The sequence below is a fragment of the Corvus kubaryi genome, unplaced genomic scaffold (assembly GCF_017639235.1).
Source record: "Corvus kubaryi isolate FWS band 111438036 unplaced genomic scaffold, C.kubaryi_AGA036_p1.0 37387, whole genome shotgun sequence".
NCBI classification, from domain to species: domain Eukaryota; kingdom Metazoa; phylum Chordata; class Aves; order Passeriformes; family Corvidae; genus Corvus; species Corvus kubaryi.
Genome location: NW_024581129.1, coordinates 14,386,083 through 14,404,690, shown reverse-complemented (window position 1 = coordinate 14,404,690; position 18,608 = coordinate 14,386,083). Strand labels below are relative to the sequence as shown.

The 18,608-nt window shown below is 56.3% G+C and overlaps 1 protein-coding gene across 5 annotated transcripts in view; it reads right to left on the bottom strand.

Moving 5' to 3' along the window:
• The window catches only part of LOC121668978 (syntaxin-binding protein 4-like), a 47,090-nt gene extending 34,528 nt beyond the window's left edge, over window positions 1-12,562 (bottom strand). For 2 of the 5 annotated variants that reach the window (XM_042037370.1, XM_042037372.1), the window contains exons 1-2: window positions 3,442-3,730; window positions 1,794-1,867 (exon numbers count right to left, since the gene is read on the bottom strand). In XM_042037370.1, the coding sequence (XP_041893304.1) occupies window positions 1,794-1,867; window positions 3,442-3,608 (241 nt within the window). In that variant the 5' untranslated portion in view covers window positions 3,609-3,730. Of the gene's footprint in view, window positions 1-1,793; window positions 1,868-3,441; window positions 3,731-11,636; window positions 11,775-12,392 lie in introns of those variants that run through there. The other 3 variants (XM_042037368.1, XM_042037369.1, XM_042037367.1) reach the window with 3 other exon arrangements.
• Window positions 12,563-18,608: the final 6,046 nt, after the last annotated feature.

The following is an 18,608-nucleotide window of genomic DNA, read 5'->3' as shown; positions in this document are numbered from 1 at the left end:
AGAAACTGCTGGGATAACACCTGCATCCAACCTCAGAAACTGCTGGGATAACGCCTGCATCCAACCCGAGAAACTGCTGGGATAACGCCTGAATTCAACTTGAGAAACTCATGAGGTCACTTTCTTTTCCCAAATAAACCTACTCTGAGCAGCTGCACCTATGGCAGACACAGGGCTTCTGGAAGCACCACTCATCAGAGAGGGATGGTTAAGCTGCCAGAGGGCACAGTTAGATGGGATATTGGGAAGGAATTGTTCCCTGCGAGGGTGGGCAGGCCCTGGCACAGGGTGCCCAGAGCAGCTGTGGCTGCCCCTGGATCCCTGGCAGTGTCCAAGGCCAGGCTGGACGGGGCTTGGAGCAGCCTGGGATGGTGGGAGGTGTCCCTGCCCATGGCAGGGGTGGGATGGGATGGGCTTTGAGGTCCCTTCCAACCTGAACCATTCCACGATTTCTGGAGGATGATCGCTTGTCTTGAGGGCTTCAAGCCTCACAGGAGAGGATGAAGGAGGCTGATGATGGCATTAGAACATCCACATTATTGTAGCTTCCTCCAGCACATCAGAATTCACTGTAAAGGGTCTGCTAGACCCTGCAAAGGCCCTCTGGCCACAGACTGGGGGAAAGGAGAGGAACTGGAACCCAGTGAAGTGGCTCATAAAGGGCTGCCACATCTGTCACTTCTTCCAGACATCAGTGATGGCCCCATCAGGCTTTTCTGGGTCTCCTCCTTTAATGAGCTAATCTAACCCAGCAGCTGAAATCCCATCAACTCAACCAAATCCACCTCTGGAGATTAAAATATCATATTCACCACGTAAAGACATTTCTCTGAGCTCCCGTGAACCTCATGACTAGAGGAAGAGTCAGCAAAGCCATTCTCCCATGACAGAAAGTCCTGTTACCCCAGAGCTGGAAACAGCCCATAATCAATCTATAATTAATCTCAGCTCTCAGGAAACCTGAACTTGTTTCTCTGGTGACTCCTCAGGAGTTGTCCCAAATGGTCATTCAGGGGTCCCACCAAGAGGTCCCCAGCTGCCCTGTGGGAGGGTGGGCTGCACTCACAATTAGGAATTAAGGGAGAGACTGTGAAACCCTGATGCAGGATCACAGATTTTTATAAAGTCCACACCAGAGCACCACTGGATACACAGAGGTCAGAAGAAATGCTGTGCTGGATCCCTCTGGGCTGAGTGTCATGAACCTGGGATTTCTCACGTTCTGATGGATGTGACCTTGTCTTTTCCCTTCTCTTCAGTGCTTTGAAGTTCAGAGCGCTGTGGAAGGACACCTGACTCACACAGTGCTCATTCCCTTCCCCGTGGGCCAAACTTCCCAAACCCCAGCTGATGCAGCCCAGTCCCGAGGAGAGCTGCAGGAAGCACCTTCCCTGACCCACTGGGATGGCTTTCCGGGGGAGAAGTCTGCAGAGGGGCAGGGATGTGCTGGGGATTCTATTCATTTATTTATTTAACATTTTAGTTGATTTAATTCAGAAAACCCTGAAAGGCCCCTCCCCCTCATCCTGCTCAGGGCAGGGGTTGTGGCCCCGGGCTCCTGCACAGCTCCCAGCACTGGCTGCTCACCATTACCATGGAATTAGTTGGGATTTTGACATTCTTTTGATGTCGCAGCTGCAAAAGGTGCAAAGACGCTTGACACAGGCAGGTACAAGACACAAGAACCAGTGAGACACCAGACTTCACAGAGGGAGGCACATCCTGGCACAGGCTCTGGGGACTGAGGGGACCTTTGAGGTGTCCCAGCCCACCCTGCTGTCCCTAGTACTCACCCAGCCCGTTTGCACAGTCGTAGAAGTCAAAGCAGTGCACGGTTCGATCCATCCCGTACGGTCCCATGAGTGTCCTGCGGGAGACAAGAGGAGCAGCTTTCTGTCACCGGCCAAAAAAAGAACAGAGGCACAAGTGCCCAGCCAGCACACACAGAGGCACAGTGTCCCCTCCACCCCGGACACTGCCCACCAGACCCTGCAGACAGCCAGGCTGAGGCACAGCCCCACTGCTGCACCCACGCGGGCAAAAACCAGCCCCGAGCCAGCCCCCCCGAAGTTCACACAGATAAATGAGAGAATATGTGCAGGGCTCAACATCGTCCTCCCCACCCAGCAAATCTGCTGGACCTGTCGTGATTCATTACCCCAGATTATCAGGGCTGGACAGCTGTGCAGCTCCCGGGAAATGAGATCAGAGCTTGGACCTGTGTTCTGGGAATAAACCAGTTTCACAAACACAGGCAGCCTGTAAGGAAGACAGCCCGGCACAATCCACTCCCAAGGTTTGTAATGCAGGCAGAGGGTCTGGAAAAGGGGATGCAAAAGCTGCTGAGCTGCTCTGAGTCCTGCCTGGTCTGGTGGGAGCTTCTCATCACAGGCCAGAGCAGGTGGAAGAGCATCACACAGCTGAGATTCCCCCGAGCCAAGTAATTCCCCAAAACATCCCACAGCCTCCCCCTAAACACCCTTAGGCAAGGTCCCAAATGAATGACCCCAAAAACACCCTGCCCCAACCACAGATGCCAGACTCCAAACCTGGGACCACCAGCACTTCTCCTTGGGCTCCTCAGGATGGATGAACCCAGACGTGAGAAACCCCAACCCAGATGTGCCAGGTGGGAAACCAGGGGTGAGGAGCTCCCAAAACACTCCCCAGCATTTAAGTTGCAAGAGAAAAGGTGTTTCCCAGTTGATATCAGGTCCCCGATCTGAACACAGATGACGAGGAACAACACCGTGGGAAACAAGAGGCTGCTCCAAATCCAGCAGGATGCAGGATAAGAATAACCCACAGGGACTTCCCAGGAATCCAAAATGAAACTCAAAATATCGAGCCATCCTGCAAAGCCAATAACTTCCACCTCTAAGATTCAGACCTGAAGCGTTTTCTCCCTGTTAAAAAATGTCCCTCCTCGCTATCCTTGCACACTACTCAAGACTGAACAAACAACTGGGCACGTCTGGCTATTGAAAAATGGAGCTCCGAGCCATCCCAGGAAGGCAGAGCAGCCCTGGGCCCAGGCTGGTTCAATCTCCCGCCCAGGATTTTCAGGGCATTTTGAGTAAATCACTGGGGAAATTCCCCGGGGCGAGCCCCAGGCGCTCAGGGCAGGCTGGAAGGCGCCATACGGATGCAGTTCCAGCAGAGCAGATGCCTCCTTGATACGATCAACTCTTATCATCATCCCCCTGCCATCACCTCTTATCATCACCCCCGCTCCGAGGCACGGCTGCCCAGCGGCCCCGAGCTCTGCTAATGCCACGAACGCAGAAAACCCAACCAGCGACGGCGTCCTGGGCTCTTGCTGCAGCCCCTGCCTCTCAACCCCACTCCCGGAGAAAACAGTGGAAGGACTCTGGCTGGAAGTGGAAGTCACGGGAGCCCCAGGGCCCCCTCCCCATTCCCACCCCAGCTGGGGGAGGTTACCTGCTGATGATGATGGCTCCCTTGTAAAGGACGGAGACCACGGGCATCCTGCCGGCGCTGGCAGCCCGGCCCTGCCAGGCACCAGCCACTCTGATTTGGCAGGAATCCGTTAAAGTGATGGGGGGGGAAAAAAAGGGAAAAAAAAAAAAGGGGAGGTCGGAGGGCATCACGTGGTGTCCCCGTATGCATGTTAATTCCACCCAACATTAACACAGATCGGCTCAAAACAGCTCCAACTTTAGATTAAAGCTTACGCAAGCCGGAGCCAGCGCGACCCATCCCAGCGCCTTCCCAAAGCGGCGGGGCCGGAGCTCGGCCAGCCCCGAGCAGGGCTGGCCCCTCACCCTCATCCTCAGCACAACGCGGGAATTACTGGGATGCATCGCTGGGAATGGCCCCTCCAGGGATGAAGGGCAGGGCTCGGTGTGGGACATGTGCTGTCGCCGTCCCTAAAGGATTAAAATCCGTAGCGAAGCTTTGGAAGCAGTAACAGGCTGCAGCACTCAGGGGGCTTAGGGCTGATGTGGATTTTTGTTTTCTTTTAGCATCTTTTCCAGCCCACAGTATTTCCTTCTTCGTGCAGAGCGAGTTTAGTTGTTCCCCTGTCTGCTGGGAGGTCAGAAGCCTGAACTGCCTTTGAACAGCCTCTTCCATCCCCGTCTTGGTGCACATCAGCCAGCTGGAGAAGCAGCAGGACCCCTGTCTTGTAGGATGGGGGATGGAGGGGTAAAAAAAGATTATCCAAGGTTTTCCAGTGAATGGGAATGAACCTGGAACAACCCACCTCAGGGCTTGGCAGGAGCAGAGCTGCGATCTTGGGGGGAAAGATCTGGTGACCTTTTCTGAGGAGGGAAATATATTCCCCTGCACCTGCAGGAAGACACGGGTCCTGCATCCCAACCAGCTCTGGGGGACATCTAAGGTCACAGGGAAGCTCTTGGCCCTGACTCCATCACCGGTGTCCTCCTCGTGCTGTTCCCACAGCATCTCCGCAGGCTCCTGGCCAGGCCCCATTAGTGGCCCTTGAACTCGTTAGCGGAGCACCGACTGCACCCGCTGTGGACGTGCCTGCCTGGCACTGCAGCTCCTTGCCAAAGCATTCCTTGAGCCCTGTGCTGTTGGATATCGCTGCTCCCATGTGTGAACAACTGATTTTATCAGCAGGAGCTTCCCCCATGGCCTCGTGTGAAGCCTCGCTGGGCAAGTGCAAGGTGCTTCAAAACAATGGCAGATTGGAGAAGTTCTCCTGCATTTTGTCTTTTTTTTTTTTTTTTTAATTGCTTTCATTTGGGGACATTCAGATGACATATAAAATCTGAGTAGATTTCACCTTCAGGCGGCCAAAACTTTCCTAAAAATTAAATTATCTAGCTAAAAAAAATAAAATTTGGATGAGTAATGCCAGCTAGACAAATGTAGATGCATCTGGTGATACGCTGTGCACACCCCAGCACAGCAAGATGTGCCCACACCTGGTTCATGCCCTGGTCAAGGCTTTGGCCAAACCAGTCTAAGTACGAGGGGTGGTACCTGGGGCCATCTCCAAATCTGTTGGATGCTGCAGCCTTCAAGAGCCTCACAAACCTGCCCATCCCCTCAGCGACCCAACAGCAGGGAGATGCTCTTTCTCCTGCCATCCCACAGAAAATGACCAGGGCATGGAGAGCCAAAATTAAGGCAGGAGGTTCCGACACCTGATGACCACCAGCTCTGGCTCTCGGTGACTCGTTCAAGGCCAGCCAGGAGGTTCTGTGGCAGAGCATGCACAGAAATTCAACGCTGGGGTGTGGAACCCTCCCTCTGTGCCTGTTCTACAGCAGGAGCCGTTCCACACCAGGGCACAGCTCCCCGTGGGGCAGGAGAGTCCTGGCACCACGCCCAGCTGGGGGTGACCTTTCTGGGCACCCTCACTCAGCAGCCTCCTGCCTCTCACTCTCAGGATCACACTCCACATCCTCTGATGCACCAATAACCATCCCGGTCAGAGGAGGAGACATTTCCATCCCCCCACCAAAATACCGTGTGCAACCTTCCAAGATCCTTTGGGACTCTGCTAATCCATTGTCACAAAATTACTTCCTTGATTCACGGGCCAGGGCCTTGGCTGGAATAAATCAGGGATGCTGAAGGGAAGGGATTGCACAAGCACCGGAGGCAACAGCAACGGGATAAAGCTGAAGCACTGGCACAGGTTTTCCAGAGAAGCTGCAGCTGCCCCAACCCTGGAAATCTCCAAGGCCAGGTTGGACGGGGTCCATCCCTATGACAGGGAGTGGAATGAGATGATCTTTAAGGTCCCTTCCAACCGAAGCCATTCTGTGACTCTTTAAGGTCACTTCTCTGACCAGTTTCAGAGGGGCTGCAGGAAAACTCACTGGAGTCAGGCCAACCCAAAACTTGCAGGGAAATGGGGAAATTTTCCTGCCTGGCACTTCAGTAATTCACCCACCCTGATGTCTGCCTGTCAGGGAACAATTTCCACACTCAGGGTGATGCCATGATGATTTTTTGCCTTTTCTTTTATACCCCTTTTATATACCTTTTTACAGCTTTTTGTACTCTTAGTGGTTTTTAGCCTACATTCTTAGGCTTATTTTGTCAAGCCTAAGGAGAGTAAACATCTTAGAAGCTTCGTAGTTAGGGATCAGTGTGCCCCAGACCCCAAGGTCCTCTCCAGAACACATTCTGTAAACCAAGATAGATCCATTCAGGAGGAGGTTCCTTGGGGAGGGGGGCTCATTCCTCATTGGGGAATCTTTGATAGATCTGCTAATTAGTAAGACCTATAATGATATACCAGATCTTTTGGGGCTGTGCATGGCAGGGTGCATTTCGGTGCATTCCACCTGGACGTGTGCACCTAAAGATCCTTAAATACCAAGGTAAAATCCCTTTTTCCCTTCTAACCGTGTTTGACTCTTGATTTTAAGACCAGGAAAAGGCATCAAGGGTTAAACAGATGTGTTTGGGGCTCAACACCTTCAACATGAAGTCCTTCACCTGCCCAGCCCTGGGATTCCTGGTCCTTCCCACAGGGTGGGATGTTGCAATAAACCACACGCTCGTCCACAAGTTGGTAAAAGAAATGAAAACCAAATCCAAGAGGCCCTCAGGGAAGAGGAGCAGCACTCAGCTTCCAACTTTCTCTCCAAACACTCAGATCCTCAATTCCATCCTCTGAAACAGACACCGACCCTGGCAAAAGCATCAGACACTGCTGCTGCTCCTGTTCATTAACGCCTCTCTTCTCAGAGGAAGCTTCAACAGAAACAATTCAGAAGATTTCCAGTGGTTTAAAACTTGGAATCGCATTCAGGAAGGATTTATAAGCCCCCTAGGACCTGCCCGAGGGTCCCAGGCCTAGTTTGTATAACCAGTGTTGAAGGCAAACATCCCACTGGCAAAGGGCCTGTGCTGTGTGCTCGACATCCTCACGGAGCTGGGTCCCAGCTGAGCAACTCCGAGTTAATCCCGGATTCTTATCCCAGGGAACTGCTGGTGAGACTTCAGATTTTTAAATAAATGAGAGAATAGAAGGAGTATGAATCAAGAACAAAGTAACCCCATGGGGCTGGACAGCAGATAAACACATGCTTCACTTGTTTGTCCACTTTTTCATCGACTGCTAGAAAAATGAGTTTAAAACTCATTGAAAAATGATTTTTTTTTCCAATGGAAAAATTATTTTGGCTTGAAAAAAATATTTTTAATAGAAGTTGAGTGAAACCGTGTAAGTCAGCTTTACTTAACACTACCATTTATAAGCAGGGATGGGTGAAACTGTAAATGGAATCAAAATAACTCTTGGAGCAGGGGCACAGAGTTCAAAATGCTGACAGCACAAGTCAGGTGCATTTCCAGTACATTTTTCTGAGAGATCATGAAGAGGAAAGTGTGGGAGAGTGAAACTGGGAGCGCTGGGGAGAGGCACAGAAACCAAGAGGAAGCAGTGGAGAAGGTGGTGGTGATGGATTTGGGGTTCGGAAGGAAAAGAGGGGAAGACAATGGCTGAAACGAGTACAACCAATGGTGAAGCTATGAGAAAAAATAACTCAGGCCTGCCTTGTCCTTCCTCCCTGGACAACAAGCAAACAGAGCTGGGGATAAGAGAGGAGTGATGGCTTTAATGTCACTGGGAGTGTTGGCATCACTTGGTTGACATGTCCAGCAGAAAATGCAAAAAATCCCACTGGAAGACCTCAGTCAAGGCTCATCTCTCGTGAAACATGCTTCCATTTGAAACTGAGGGCTCAGTGAGTGCTCCCCCAGCCAAACAGCCCTTCCCAGCCTGGCTGCTCAGGTGGGGTGACCTGGGTAGCCCAAAATGTTCCTGTATTCCATAGCTGTGCCCAAAAATTGCTGTCTTGAGCCAAGACATGGGGTCATCTCCAGGTCATGGTGAGGCTGTACAAGAAATGGAGCCCTCGGTCTCCTCAGTCATTCCAGCCCCAACATCGAGGATAAAGCCAGGAACCGGGAGTGGGGAGCAGCTGAGGCCAGGCATGGCACAAGGATGGGAAGGGAAGGGAAGGGAAGGGAAGGGAAGGGAAGGGAAGGGAAGGGAAGGCTGTGCTGACAGCAGCATCCCCGAGCCTGCAGGGAGCCTCTGTGCACGGCTGAGCGGAGGAACAGGGTCCAAGTAGGTTTGCGTGGGTGGGAATTAGAGGTGGAAAGATCCTGCCATGGAAGTGAGATCTGTCTGAGGCCTTTCAGCCCCGGAAAGCGGCATTAAGAAGGTTGGAGGTGGCAGGGCTCACCCGAGCAGGGCACTGGGTCACGGTCTCTGCCATCATCCCACCGACTCCGGGAGCGGCAGCGGGAGCCACGGGCTGCCCAGGCAGCAGCAGAAACATTGGATCATCATTGAGTGAGTTCATTTCATGACACAACAAAATTAGCGTAGGCTGCAGAGGCTTTTACATCTGATTAGAAAACGGAAAAATGCAACTGTGCTGCTTGCAGGATAAGCTACAAAGTGTTGGGGATAAATCAAAAAATCAATCAGCTGCTCTGGAGCTGGGAAGAAGCTGCCCACGGTCCCAGTGCTGCCCACGGCGTTCTCATAATAACACCCATGGAGTCACTTCAGATGAGCTCAGGAGATCAGAGATGTTCACAGACAAGTCTGAACAGAAGAGGGAACAATCAATCATGGAATACCAGGTTGGAAGGGACCTCAAGGAGCACCTGGTGCAACCTTCCTTGTCAGAAGCGTGGTCTTAGATGAGACAGCCCAGCACACTGCCCAGCTGGGTATCCAGCATTGGGGGATGCACCACTTCCCTGCAGAGGTGATTCCAAAGGCTGATTGCTCCCATTATGAAAAGTTTTCCTCTTGTGTCCAGCTGGAACCACCCCAGGAGTAACTTGCACCCAAAGGAAACCACAGTGCCAAAATTCCTGGTGAAGGAAGCAGGCAGGGATGCACAGGGAGCACTCAGGGATGGGCAATCCCATGCTGCCACCCCAGCCCTGGGCTCAGCATCTCCCCTGGAACCCACCTGCAGGTGGGCAGAGGGTGGCAGCAGGTGAAGCCAGCCCTGGCTGGGTGACACTGCTCCTCCAAGCCCATGGTCCTCGTCCCCATGAGCAGGGCTGCCAACCATGCCACATCCCTGTGCCCACACCCTACGGGCACTTTCCTCCTCCCCAGGACCATGTGGACCCCAGTACTCCTTCAATCCCTTCCTCTCACCCCCTGCAGCTGCAGAGGTCACAGGGTGGCTCCTGGGCAGTGCTTCCCCCTCCCCACTCCTTCTGCTGATGGGTCACCTCTCACTCCCACCTGAGCCAGGCTGCAGATGGAGAGGTGAGGAGTATTTGGTGCCAGGGCAGTTTTCTGATGCTTGTTCCCTCCTTCTGCTGGAGGAAGGTGTGTGCACCTGAGGCTGATGCATATTCTCACTCCTCAGGGAGGAAGGTCCCTTCTCCCAGGACATCTGCCACCAAGACCTCGGGCAGGTGGAGGTGCCACCCCTCACTGCTGGCCAGGCTTTTCTGTTCTTCAACCCCTTTTATCGCCCTCCTCTGAACTTCATCCCTATTTTCCAACATCCTTCTCAGCCAGTGGATTTCTTCAGCATGAGGGATTCATCCCAATGAACCTTCGCTCTCTGAAAGTCAGATTTCTGCTGCCCATCACCTTCACCCCCAGGCAGAGAGGGGCTGGCAGAAGAAAGCCGATGCCGCCTGACAATTATGCATCAAGTCAACAATGGTGGAGCATTTTCTGGAGGTTCTTCTTGCTCAGGGAGAAGATGGTCAGTCCATGGGCACCTGCCTGGAAGAGCTGCTCCTGGAGACTGCTGGGGCTTGGAGAGGTTAAACCACAACAAGGGGTTACAGGCCTTTTCCCACGGACATCAACACACAGCTCTTCCCATGCTGTTCCAGAAGGTTTTGATTGGGGAAAAGGCAGAAAGAACCTCTTCAATTAGCCTGTCTTGCAGTAATTAGGAGAGACTGTTTAAGGTAGAAGGGAGGTTAGGCTTGGTCTGCCAGAAGTTTTTAGGAAAGGCGTTTATGTGAGAGCCCAGCCAAGCTGAACATCCCTCAACATCCGCTCCAGCCCAACCCTTGGATGTACCCACTGAGATGGGGATTTACACAAACACAGTCACATGGGAAAGCTCAAACAGGCACCTTCATTTTCACCCCAGCAGCTCCAAGGTGCGGTAGCACGTGTCCCACAGGGAAGCCTTTCTCCTTCCTCCACCTCCTCACCTTCCCATAGGGTGGGTGAGGCCTGCTTGGGGCCTGGTCCTGTGGCCCCAGTTTGGGTGTCAACTACTGTGAAGGGTTAACAGGATTATAAATCTCCCTGCCTGCCTAAATCCCCTGGGCTGTGGGATTGGGCTGGTTATAAACTTATTAACAAGGGCTGGTGGGGGCTGCAGGACCTGCTCTGCCGGCCTGGCCACCCTCTGTCCACCGCGCACTGACGGGAGAAAACCTGAGAACCACGGCAGGAAATTCGCCCAAGTGAATCCATAAAAACAGAGATGGAAAGAGAGAGGTGAGGGAAATGGCTGGGTAGGGAAAGATGGGAAAACCACATATTTTGGGAAAGATGTCAGAACATGCTGCTGAACCAGGAGCGCAGCTCTTGGGAAGAGCTTTGAGCCATCCTTGAGCTGCGAACATCCCCGTACTCCAACCCAGACCCTGGCACAAGCCATAAACAGGCAGCAATAACAATTCCAAGAGGATTGGTGGAAGTGCCAGGCCAGTCTTGCACCCGGCCACGCCTGGTGAGGCACTGGCAGCAGATCCAAACCCACCCGGAGCATACAGAGCATGGTCCAGCCACGAGACCTGGCACAAAGGTGCCACCGGTGCCGTTTTATTTCCTGCTGGCTCTGGCAAAGCTCCTGTGCAGAATCCACCGCTGCAGAACTTGCCTGGAGCTTCCAGCAGCCGCTCTCCGGGAGAGCCCCGTGGGGTCACACCGGCATCACCATCGGGAGAAACCGGGAATGAGGGATGAGCCACTGCTCCAGCCGCGGCAGTCACCACCCCCGCCCTGATGCTGCCGGCTGAGGTTCTGCTGACGGCTCGTGTTTATTTATTAAATTCCTATTTCAAACTCCAAAATTAATCTTTTAATCAGCGGCAGGGCGGGGTCATCCTTATCGGAGTGCCGGGGAGGTGTTATCTCCCCGCCATCTGCTCGCCACCCTCCGCCGCGTCCCGACGGAGCCGGCAGACAGCCGGACACCAGCCAGCACATCTGGCAGCCGTCACACGTGGGGGACAGTCCCCCTGACCACTCCTCTCCTTCCCAACCAAACACAGCCTCGTGGACAAAGCTGAGGGAGGCTTCGACCCAGAATTCCAGCATATGAGCACGTTTGGGAGGTAGAAAACGGGGTTTGAGCATTTTTGTCTCGCAGGGGCAGGGCAGCAGGGCTTAGCAGCCCCGTGGAGCCAGGGATGCCCAGGGGACCCCAGTGAGGGCACGGCGCTGCTCCCACACACACGCCACGGCCCCACAACAGCAGCACCCACCCCACGCGGTCACTCCTGTCCTGCACCACCTCCTTCCGACCGGCTACTGATTCTGCCTTTTCTGCACCCAAAAGCAGCAGGGCAGCATCAACACAGCAACTCAAGGCACCCTCTCGGTCGCAGTCACCCCGGGGTGCTGCCCTCGCCACCCTGCCTGCACACCCCCAGCCCTCGCTCCAATGACCTACTTCAGCCGGAGACGGATCATGTCCCAGCAGCGGCAGGGATCACGGGCCCTGCTGGCTTCAGGGTGCCCTGGGCTCTTGGTCTCGGCTGCGGAGAAACTCAGGTCTTGCCAGCCCAAGAAAGCCTCCGCCACACCCCGAAGTGGCCCGGAGACCCCCCCGGGGCCCACGCCGGCTCTGGCTCCGGCCCACTGACCCCCAGTTAATCGGCTAAAGCCGCACGCTCTGAACCCTGGCCCCGGGCAGAGCCGCGCTCCCGCCGGCCCTCTCTGCCCTACATAGACATCTGCAGCGCCCGCCGTCACCTCCCGTCCCCTCCGCCGCCACCTCCCGTCCCCTCCGCACCCTCCCCGCACCCACCGGGGCCCTGCTCCGCACCCGCCCCGCTCCCCGGGCAGCGGCACGGCGGGACGGGGCCTTCCGGGGAGGTTTTGTCAAAGGGGAGACAAAGCACCAGAACTGCAGCAGGAGCACCCACAACTGCTCGCAGAGGCTGTAGGTGCTTCCCCAGTTGCTGCCTGGAAAATAAATCCCCTTTCCCACCCCTGGCCGATACCGGCCTCACCTATGCGCTGCTCCTGGAGGTGCTGTGGGACCCCCACCAGACCCTGCCCCAAAATGAACCGAATCAAACCCCGCCAAAAGCCGCGGGGTCACCGAGCGCATCCTCCCGAACGCCATCCATCCCTGGAGAACGGATCCCAGGCTCCGAGGGATGCCCGTGGCCCTCCCGGTGCGGCGGCATCCCGGCCCGCTTACCAGTAAATGAGGGAAAGCCCATCGAAGCGCTCCAGGGCTCGGCCAGGGGGCTGCAGGTAGGACATCATCTGGGACCGCCGGTCCCCCCTCAGGGCTGCCTGCTGCCCGGGGCCATGGGCTCGGGGTGCCAGTGGCTGGCAGGGCTGCCCGGCACGGCTCCCTGGCACGGCTCCCCGCCGCAGCGGCTGCAGCTAATCCCGGGCGGGCAAGCATGTGATCGCCCCTCTGCCGGCCCCCCAGCTAAACCCTGCCGGGTTTAGGGGCCGCGGACCCTGCGGTGCGCCTGATTCCAACCAGCGGGGCCGAGCCACCCCTGGGCTGGGAGCCACGGCCACCACGGGACCCCCACGGCAGCCAGCAAAGCGTCCCATCGCCGTGTGCCACCGCTCTCCCTATCCACCACGGCCCCATTCAGTAAACTGAGCATTTATTTTGGCATAAGGACCCCTTCGCCCTCCTACCAGAGAGCTCCCCCTTCACCCTGCACTTGCAGTGGCTGCTAATGATGGTTATAATCACTAATGGTGGTTATAATCCATGGTTAACCTGCCACTTTAAAGACAATTGTTGGCGTCTCTGACCTGCACTAAGCCTGGGCTGTGGCAGCACTCAGAGCTCCTCTCTTTCCTGGCCACTGCAGGATCATTTTTTAAAATATTATTTATATATCTATATATATATTATTTATATACATATATAATTTATATTATAGATAAATATATTATTTAATATGGGGCACAATTCTTGCATTTGGGTATTTTCCCCCCCTCTTTAAGGTTTTCTGATCCTACCCCAGCAACCAAATTATCCTTTAGTCTGTTAGGAAAGCCCTGGGAGTGAGCGCTGGTGGGCCGACGGAAACTGTTTGGAGTGGGGTATTATCCTGGAATGTGAATTATCCCAGAGCAAGGAGGCCACAGCCGGCCCAGTCATGTTTGCCCACATCCAGCTGTGGGTGGGATGGACGGACAGCAGGATGGACAGACCGGTCCCTGACTTGGGGCAATGGAAAAGTCCCAAATGAGCACCAACCCACCACATTTTGTGTGTTTGATTTCTCCCTCTCCCCATCAGCCATGAACCCAGGGCAGCAGCCAGGGCTGGCCGGGACCTGGGGATTAGGTGAGACCTGGGGATTATGAAATGCATCTGTCTGTGTCCGGCATGGCCTGGGAAAGCCAGCAGCCTCACCAGGGCCAGCTCCTGTGCTCATCGCTCCCCCCAGCTCCAGGTAATGCTGGCACATAAAATCATGGAATATCCTGAGTGGGAAGGGTCCATTGGGATTATCCAGTCCAACTCCCAGCCCTGCACAGACACCCCCACGACCCCACCCTGGGCATCCCTGGCAGCGCTGTCCAAACACTCCTGGAGCTCTGGCAGCCTTGGGGCCGTGCCCATTCCCTGGGGAGCCTGGGCAGTGCCCAGCACCCTCTGGGGGAAGAACCTTTCCCTGATATCCAACCTAAACCTTCCCTGGCACAGCTTCATGTCATTCCCTCAGGATGGGACACTTGGGGACCGGCTGAGGAAAACACTGAACAGCAGAGGCGGTGGTGACCTGTCTGTCCAGCCACTGCTCCCCAGCCCTGAGCCGGGGCACCCCACGGGTGTTGGGCCTGGCAGGGTTGGGAACTCAGTGGCGGCTGGTGGCATGTCCAGCCAGAGCACCCATGTGGCAGGAATTGGGACACCTCGATGCCTGGGGTGAGCGCAGCCGCCCCAGCCCCTGTCACTCGCGCTGTGACGAAGAGCAGGGAGGGCCCGGGCAGCCGCCCCGGAGGCCGGGCCGTGCCCGGGGTGCTGCCCCAAGGCGCTGCTGCCGGGAGGAGGGGGGGAATTAAGGCTGGTCCCTCTCGGCATCCTTTGCGAGTGACTGTGCAGGATGTGCCGGTGCCAAAACCCTTTTCACCTGTCGCCTCCCAGCCTGGTGACAGGTCCCCTGAGGAGGCACAGCCCTCCGCCCAGGACAGCCGCCAGCACCTTGTCCCGATCCCCCTTTAGGGTGCAGCTCTGCTTTAGGGGCCAGCCCTGCAAAGCACCCCAGCCCAGGACCCCCATCCATCGGGGCACACCATGTGCTTTTGGGGTGCTTTTGGGGTGCACGCCCTTCCCAGCCCAGGGATCCCGAGGGGTGCTGGTGTGGGGAGAGCCGCCCGCTCCCAGGGCTGTCGCAACGCGGGCCCGGGCGGTGCTGGGTGTGAGCCCCGGGACTGGTTTGTGCCGCCGGGAGAGGACGGGCGCTGGGTTTGCCGAAACCGCGGGGAGCGGGCGGGCGCGGGGTGCCGGGAGCCGCGGCCGGCTCAGGGCTGGGCCGGCCTCTCCCAGTCTCACCAGTCGGGATTGTCTAAGGCAGTGTCACCCCGCTCTGGGGCAGGACAGCACCCAGCAGCCCCGGGGACGGCGGGGCCGCCCGGAGCCAGCCCCGGTGCCCCTGGTCCAGCTCTGCTGAGGCAGCCGGGGAACCGGGGCATCATTTCCACCGCCCTCCCTGCAGCTGCCGGGAGCCTGCCGGCTCACCCCGTGGATGTGTCCCGCTCTTGCCCACAGCCCTGGGGGTCACAGCGTCCCCCGAGGCGGGCTCTGCGGTGAATCACGGCGACGTGCTGCGGGGCCAGGCGCTGCCGTGCCCTTTCCCCCCGCGAGTTTCCGCGCTGGCGGAAGCGGGGCATTATCTCCCTCGCCCATCACAGGCAGCTGCCCCTGGGTGCGCTCCAGCTGCATATTTATAGAGATGCAAACATTACACCCCGGAAATTCCCAGTCTTTACATCACAGGCCAAAGCCTGCAGTGAAGCCCTGACCTTTTTCTTCCTCTCGATGTGTTCTGGGGGACTGTGACAGAGAGGTCCCAGCCGTGGGACGTCCCAGTCAGGACCATGGGTGCTCAGGGCTGCACCATCATGCCGCTGAGGGGCAGAGGGGACACCAGAGGAGCTGGATACCCCTGGAAATGTCCAGGGCCAGGCTGGACGGGGCTTGGGGCAACCTGGTCTAGTGGGAGATGTCCCTGCCCTTGGCAGGGGGGAATTAGATGAACTTTAAGTCCCTTCCAACCCAAACCACCCTGTGATGATTCTATGATGATGATGACACCCGTGTGTCCCCACTGGGGATCTGGGACCCCATCCCTTCATGAGACAGGAGAATAAGGACCAAGAGAAGATGCCGCTGTCTCAGATGCACATCATGATCTCAAAATCCAGCCCAGCTGTACGGTGTTCAGTGCCATTCCAAGAGTCATGGCTGGGGACACAGGACAGGGACCTGCCAGGATGGATGTGTCCCCCCTGGCCACCCCTCAGCTTGGTGCAGATGTCCCCATGCCTCCCCAGTGCCTGCTGTGTGCACCAGCACCCCAAAGCCACCCACAGCTCTTCTGCTCCGCACTGTGCCGGGAGGATGAGGAAGAGCCAAACCCAATTTATTCCATGCTGCATTTTCATGCCAAATGAGTCAGAGCACCGGCCTCTCTCAGCCTTTGTTTTGCTTGGCTGCCTGCACCCGCTTTCACTTGGTGTTTGTTCAATATTAACTCCCTTCATGGCACTTGGGCTCAAAGCAGCAAGTGCAGCAGAAAAAGCCACTTCCCTGCTGGGACAGGAGCTTTCCCATCCTTCAGCATCAGGAGCGATGCACTTGTTTTATTCTATTTACTTCTTACAGTTCGAGGAACCCTGAGCTCGGTCCTTTGAGCCACCACATCCCACCAGACCCATCTAAAGCCATCGGGGCTGGCAGGGGCTGTGGGCTGACTGCTGATTTCAGAGCAAAACGAGCCCTAAACGGAGCTGGGGGAGGTTTCGCCCGGCACAGGACCAGTTAGGAACGAGCACGGCCGCATTCCTGCGCACGTGGGAGCCGCCGGGAGGAAGCGGCGGCACGGAGGTGTTTCAGTGCCCTGCTTTCCTGCCTTGCGAGCAGGAACTCCCTTCCCACCCCAAACCCCTGCCATGGGGGCGAGCAGCTCAGCTGGGCCCTCCAGGGGCTGTCAGAAAGTCCCACCCAGAAAATAAATGAGGTTTTGGCTCATCTGCTGCTGTTTGTGTTCCGTCGAGCTTTTGGAAGAGATTTTCGAGTTGTTTTGCCTCAACCCCCCTCCATCAGAAGTCAAATCCAAGAATTCTTCATTGAGGAACATTGCTGAACAGCTGCCAGGGCTGATCATCTCCATGCCTGGCTCCTCTGTTCCAATGGGTCCCCACAACCCCTCGGCACTGCCACGGTGCCTTTTGGGGCTCGCGGGGAAGGAGATGCCACCACCCCACTGCTGGCTTCACCCCCCCAGCCCTGGTGCCATCCCGAATCAGAATGGGCTGCGTGGGGTGGGATGGTGGGACACAGGGGGATGGCCAAGCCCACGGCACAGGTGTCAGCAGGGAATGAGACCCCCAGAGCAGCAGGGTCAGCCTCGGCCGGGGTGCTGGGGCTGGCGCAGGGTGGAGCAGGGTGTGGGATGCCACAGAAGGGCTTGCCAGGAAACTGTCATCTCGTTGCATAAAACGTGCTCCTCTCCCCGCTCCACTCCCGCAGCAGCAGCAGCTCAAGAGATTCTCACCCAGGTTAAGTCAATATTGCCACATTGCTGCCTCTGTCGAGGTGCTCGGCCCCATGGAAGGAGCTCTGTGGGTGTTTTGAGGGCTGGAAAGGAGCCAAGAGAACACATCTGGGTGGGGGTCCCGGTGCAGTGCAGCACCCTGGGGCTCGGCATCCTCCCACGAGCCCCCTGCTGCCCCGCAGTGGGGCCCACGCCTGCCTGGCAGCTCCCTGGGCACGGGGGGCTCCTGGCTGGCAGCACAGCTCTACTGCTCCACGCTCAAGAGGCTCCAAGGAGCTGGTGGCACTGGGTCTGGATACCGGCACAGGGTGCGCCAGACCTGGCAGCAGCAGGAGATGGGAGGGAACGGAGCACAGCAGGGACCAGCTGCATCAGTAAAGCCACCAAAAGGCTCATTTGCAAAATAAATGCCACAAACCCAACCCTGGCAGACCCCAGCCAAGGAGGGAACCTCAGCACGGGTTGTGTGGTGCTTTGGGCAGGCACCAGAGCCTCAACGAGAGCTGCCAGCACCCCCAAACCAGAGGCCCCCAGGTCCCCAAAAGCACCCTGTGTACAGAGGCTTTGTGCAGTGCCTCTGATCCCGAGCCAAGGTAAAGGCAGAATACCTGGGCAGTTTACATAAGACAGAGTTTTCCACTATGCCGCAGTTTCTCTCCGCCTGGTGTTTCACCCAGCAGCTGCAATTTTGCTGCTCTCAAGGGCATTTGCACACAAAAATGAGCCACGCCAGAGATGCGGGGAGATAGGAGGATTAAGGCTGCAGAACTGGCGCAGGAGGAGATGGAAAGCAAACCCCTCTGGTAGGCAGAGGCATTTCATCCCTAAACCTCTGCTCACCTCCACACAGGGTTTAAGGAGGGCGGCTCTGGGATGGTTCTGGAAGCTGGAAGAGGAGCAACCGGTCCTTTGAGCATCCAGAACATGTTGCTGCAAGAGACTAGGGGGGATTCAAAAAACCAGAAAGTGCTTCTAGTGCTGAATAAAGAAATAAAAGCAGTCAGGCTGAGTTTCTCCCTCCTCAACCCCCCCAGGATCAGAGGGAGGATGGGGATGCAGGTGCTGCCTGGGCAGGTTGCATGGGGATGCTCCCAGCCTCTGAAGGAACCACAGCATCTGCAAAATCCTCCTCCCAAAAAAAGTATGGGAGCGTTGGTCTGCTCCTCAGCATGGGCAGGAGCCTGGCACTGATGTGTGGCCACAGCAGGGAGCATGCCAGGCTGCAGGCACTGCCAGCCCACAGGGATCCACGGCTCTTGGGGATCAGGAGAACGGTTCCTACCTCGGGATTCTCACAATCGATTTGGAAGTAAGAATGGAAGCTGGGCACCATGAAGACAAAGCCACACTCTGAGTTATAGCTAAAATGGAGCTGGTACCACAGCTGGTAACAGGGAGAGCCCAGGAACGGCCCCAGCCAGAGCGGGGTTGGGCCCCAGCCCTGGTTCTGGCTGTTTGGGGCTGCTGTGGGAGCTCTGCCACTGATGGGCTGCTCCAGCCTCACACCAGCAGCCCCAGCAGCCAACAGGGTACGAGTTACACCCCATGGGACTCAATCCCAGCAGGACCCTGCCCAGATCCACCTTCAGCACAACCTTGCCCTCCTGGGAGTGTTTTAAATCCATCCCCACTCGCCAAAGGCTCCAAGGTGCTTGGCT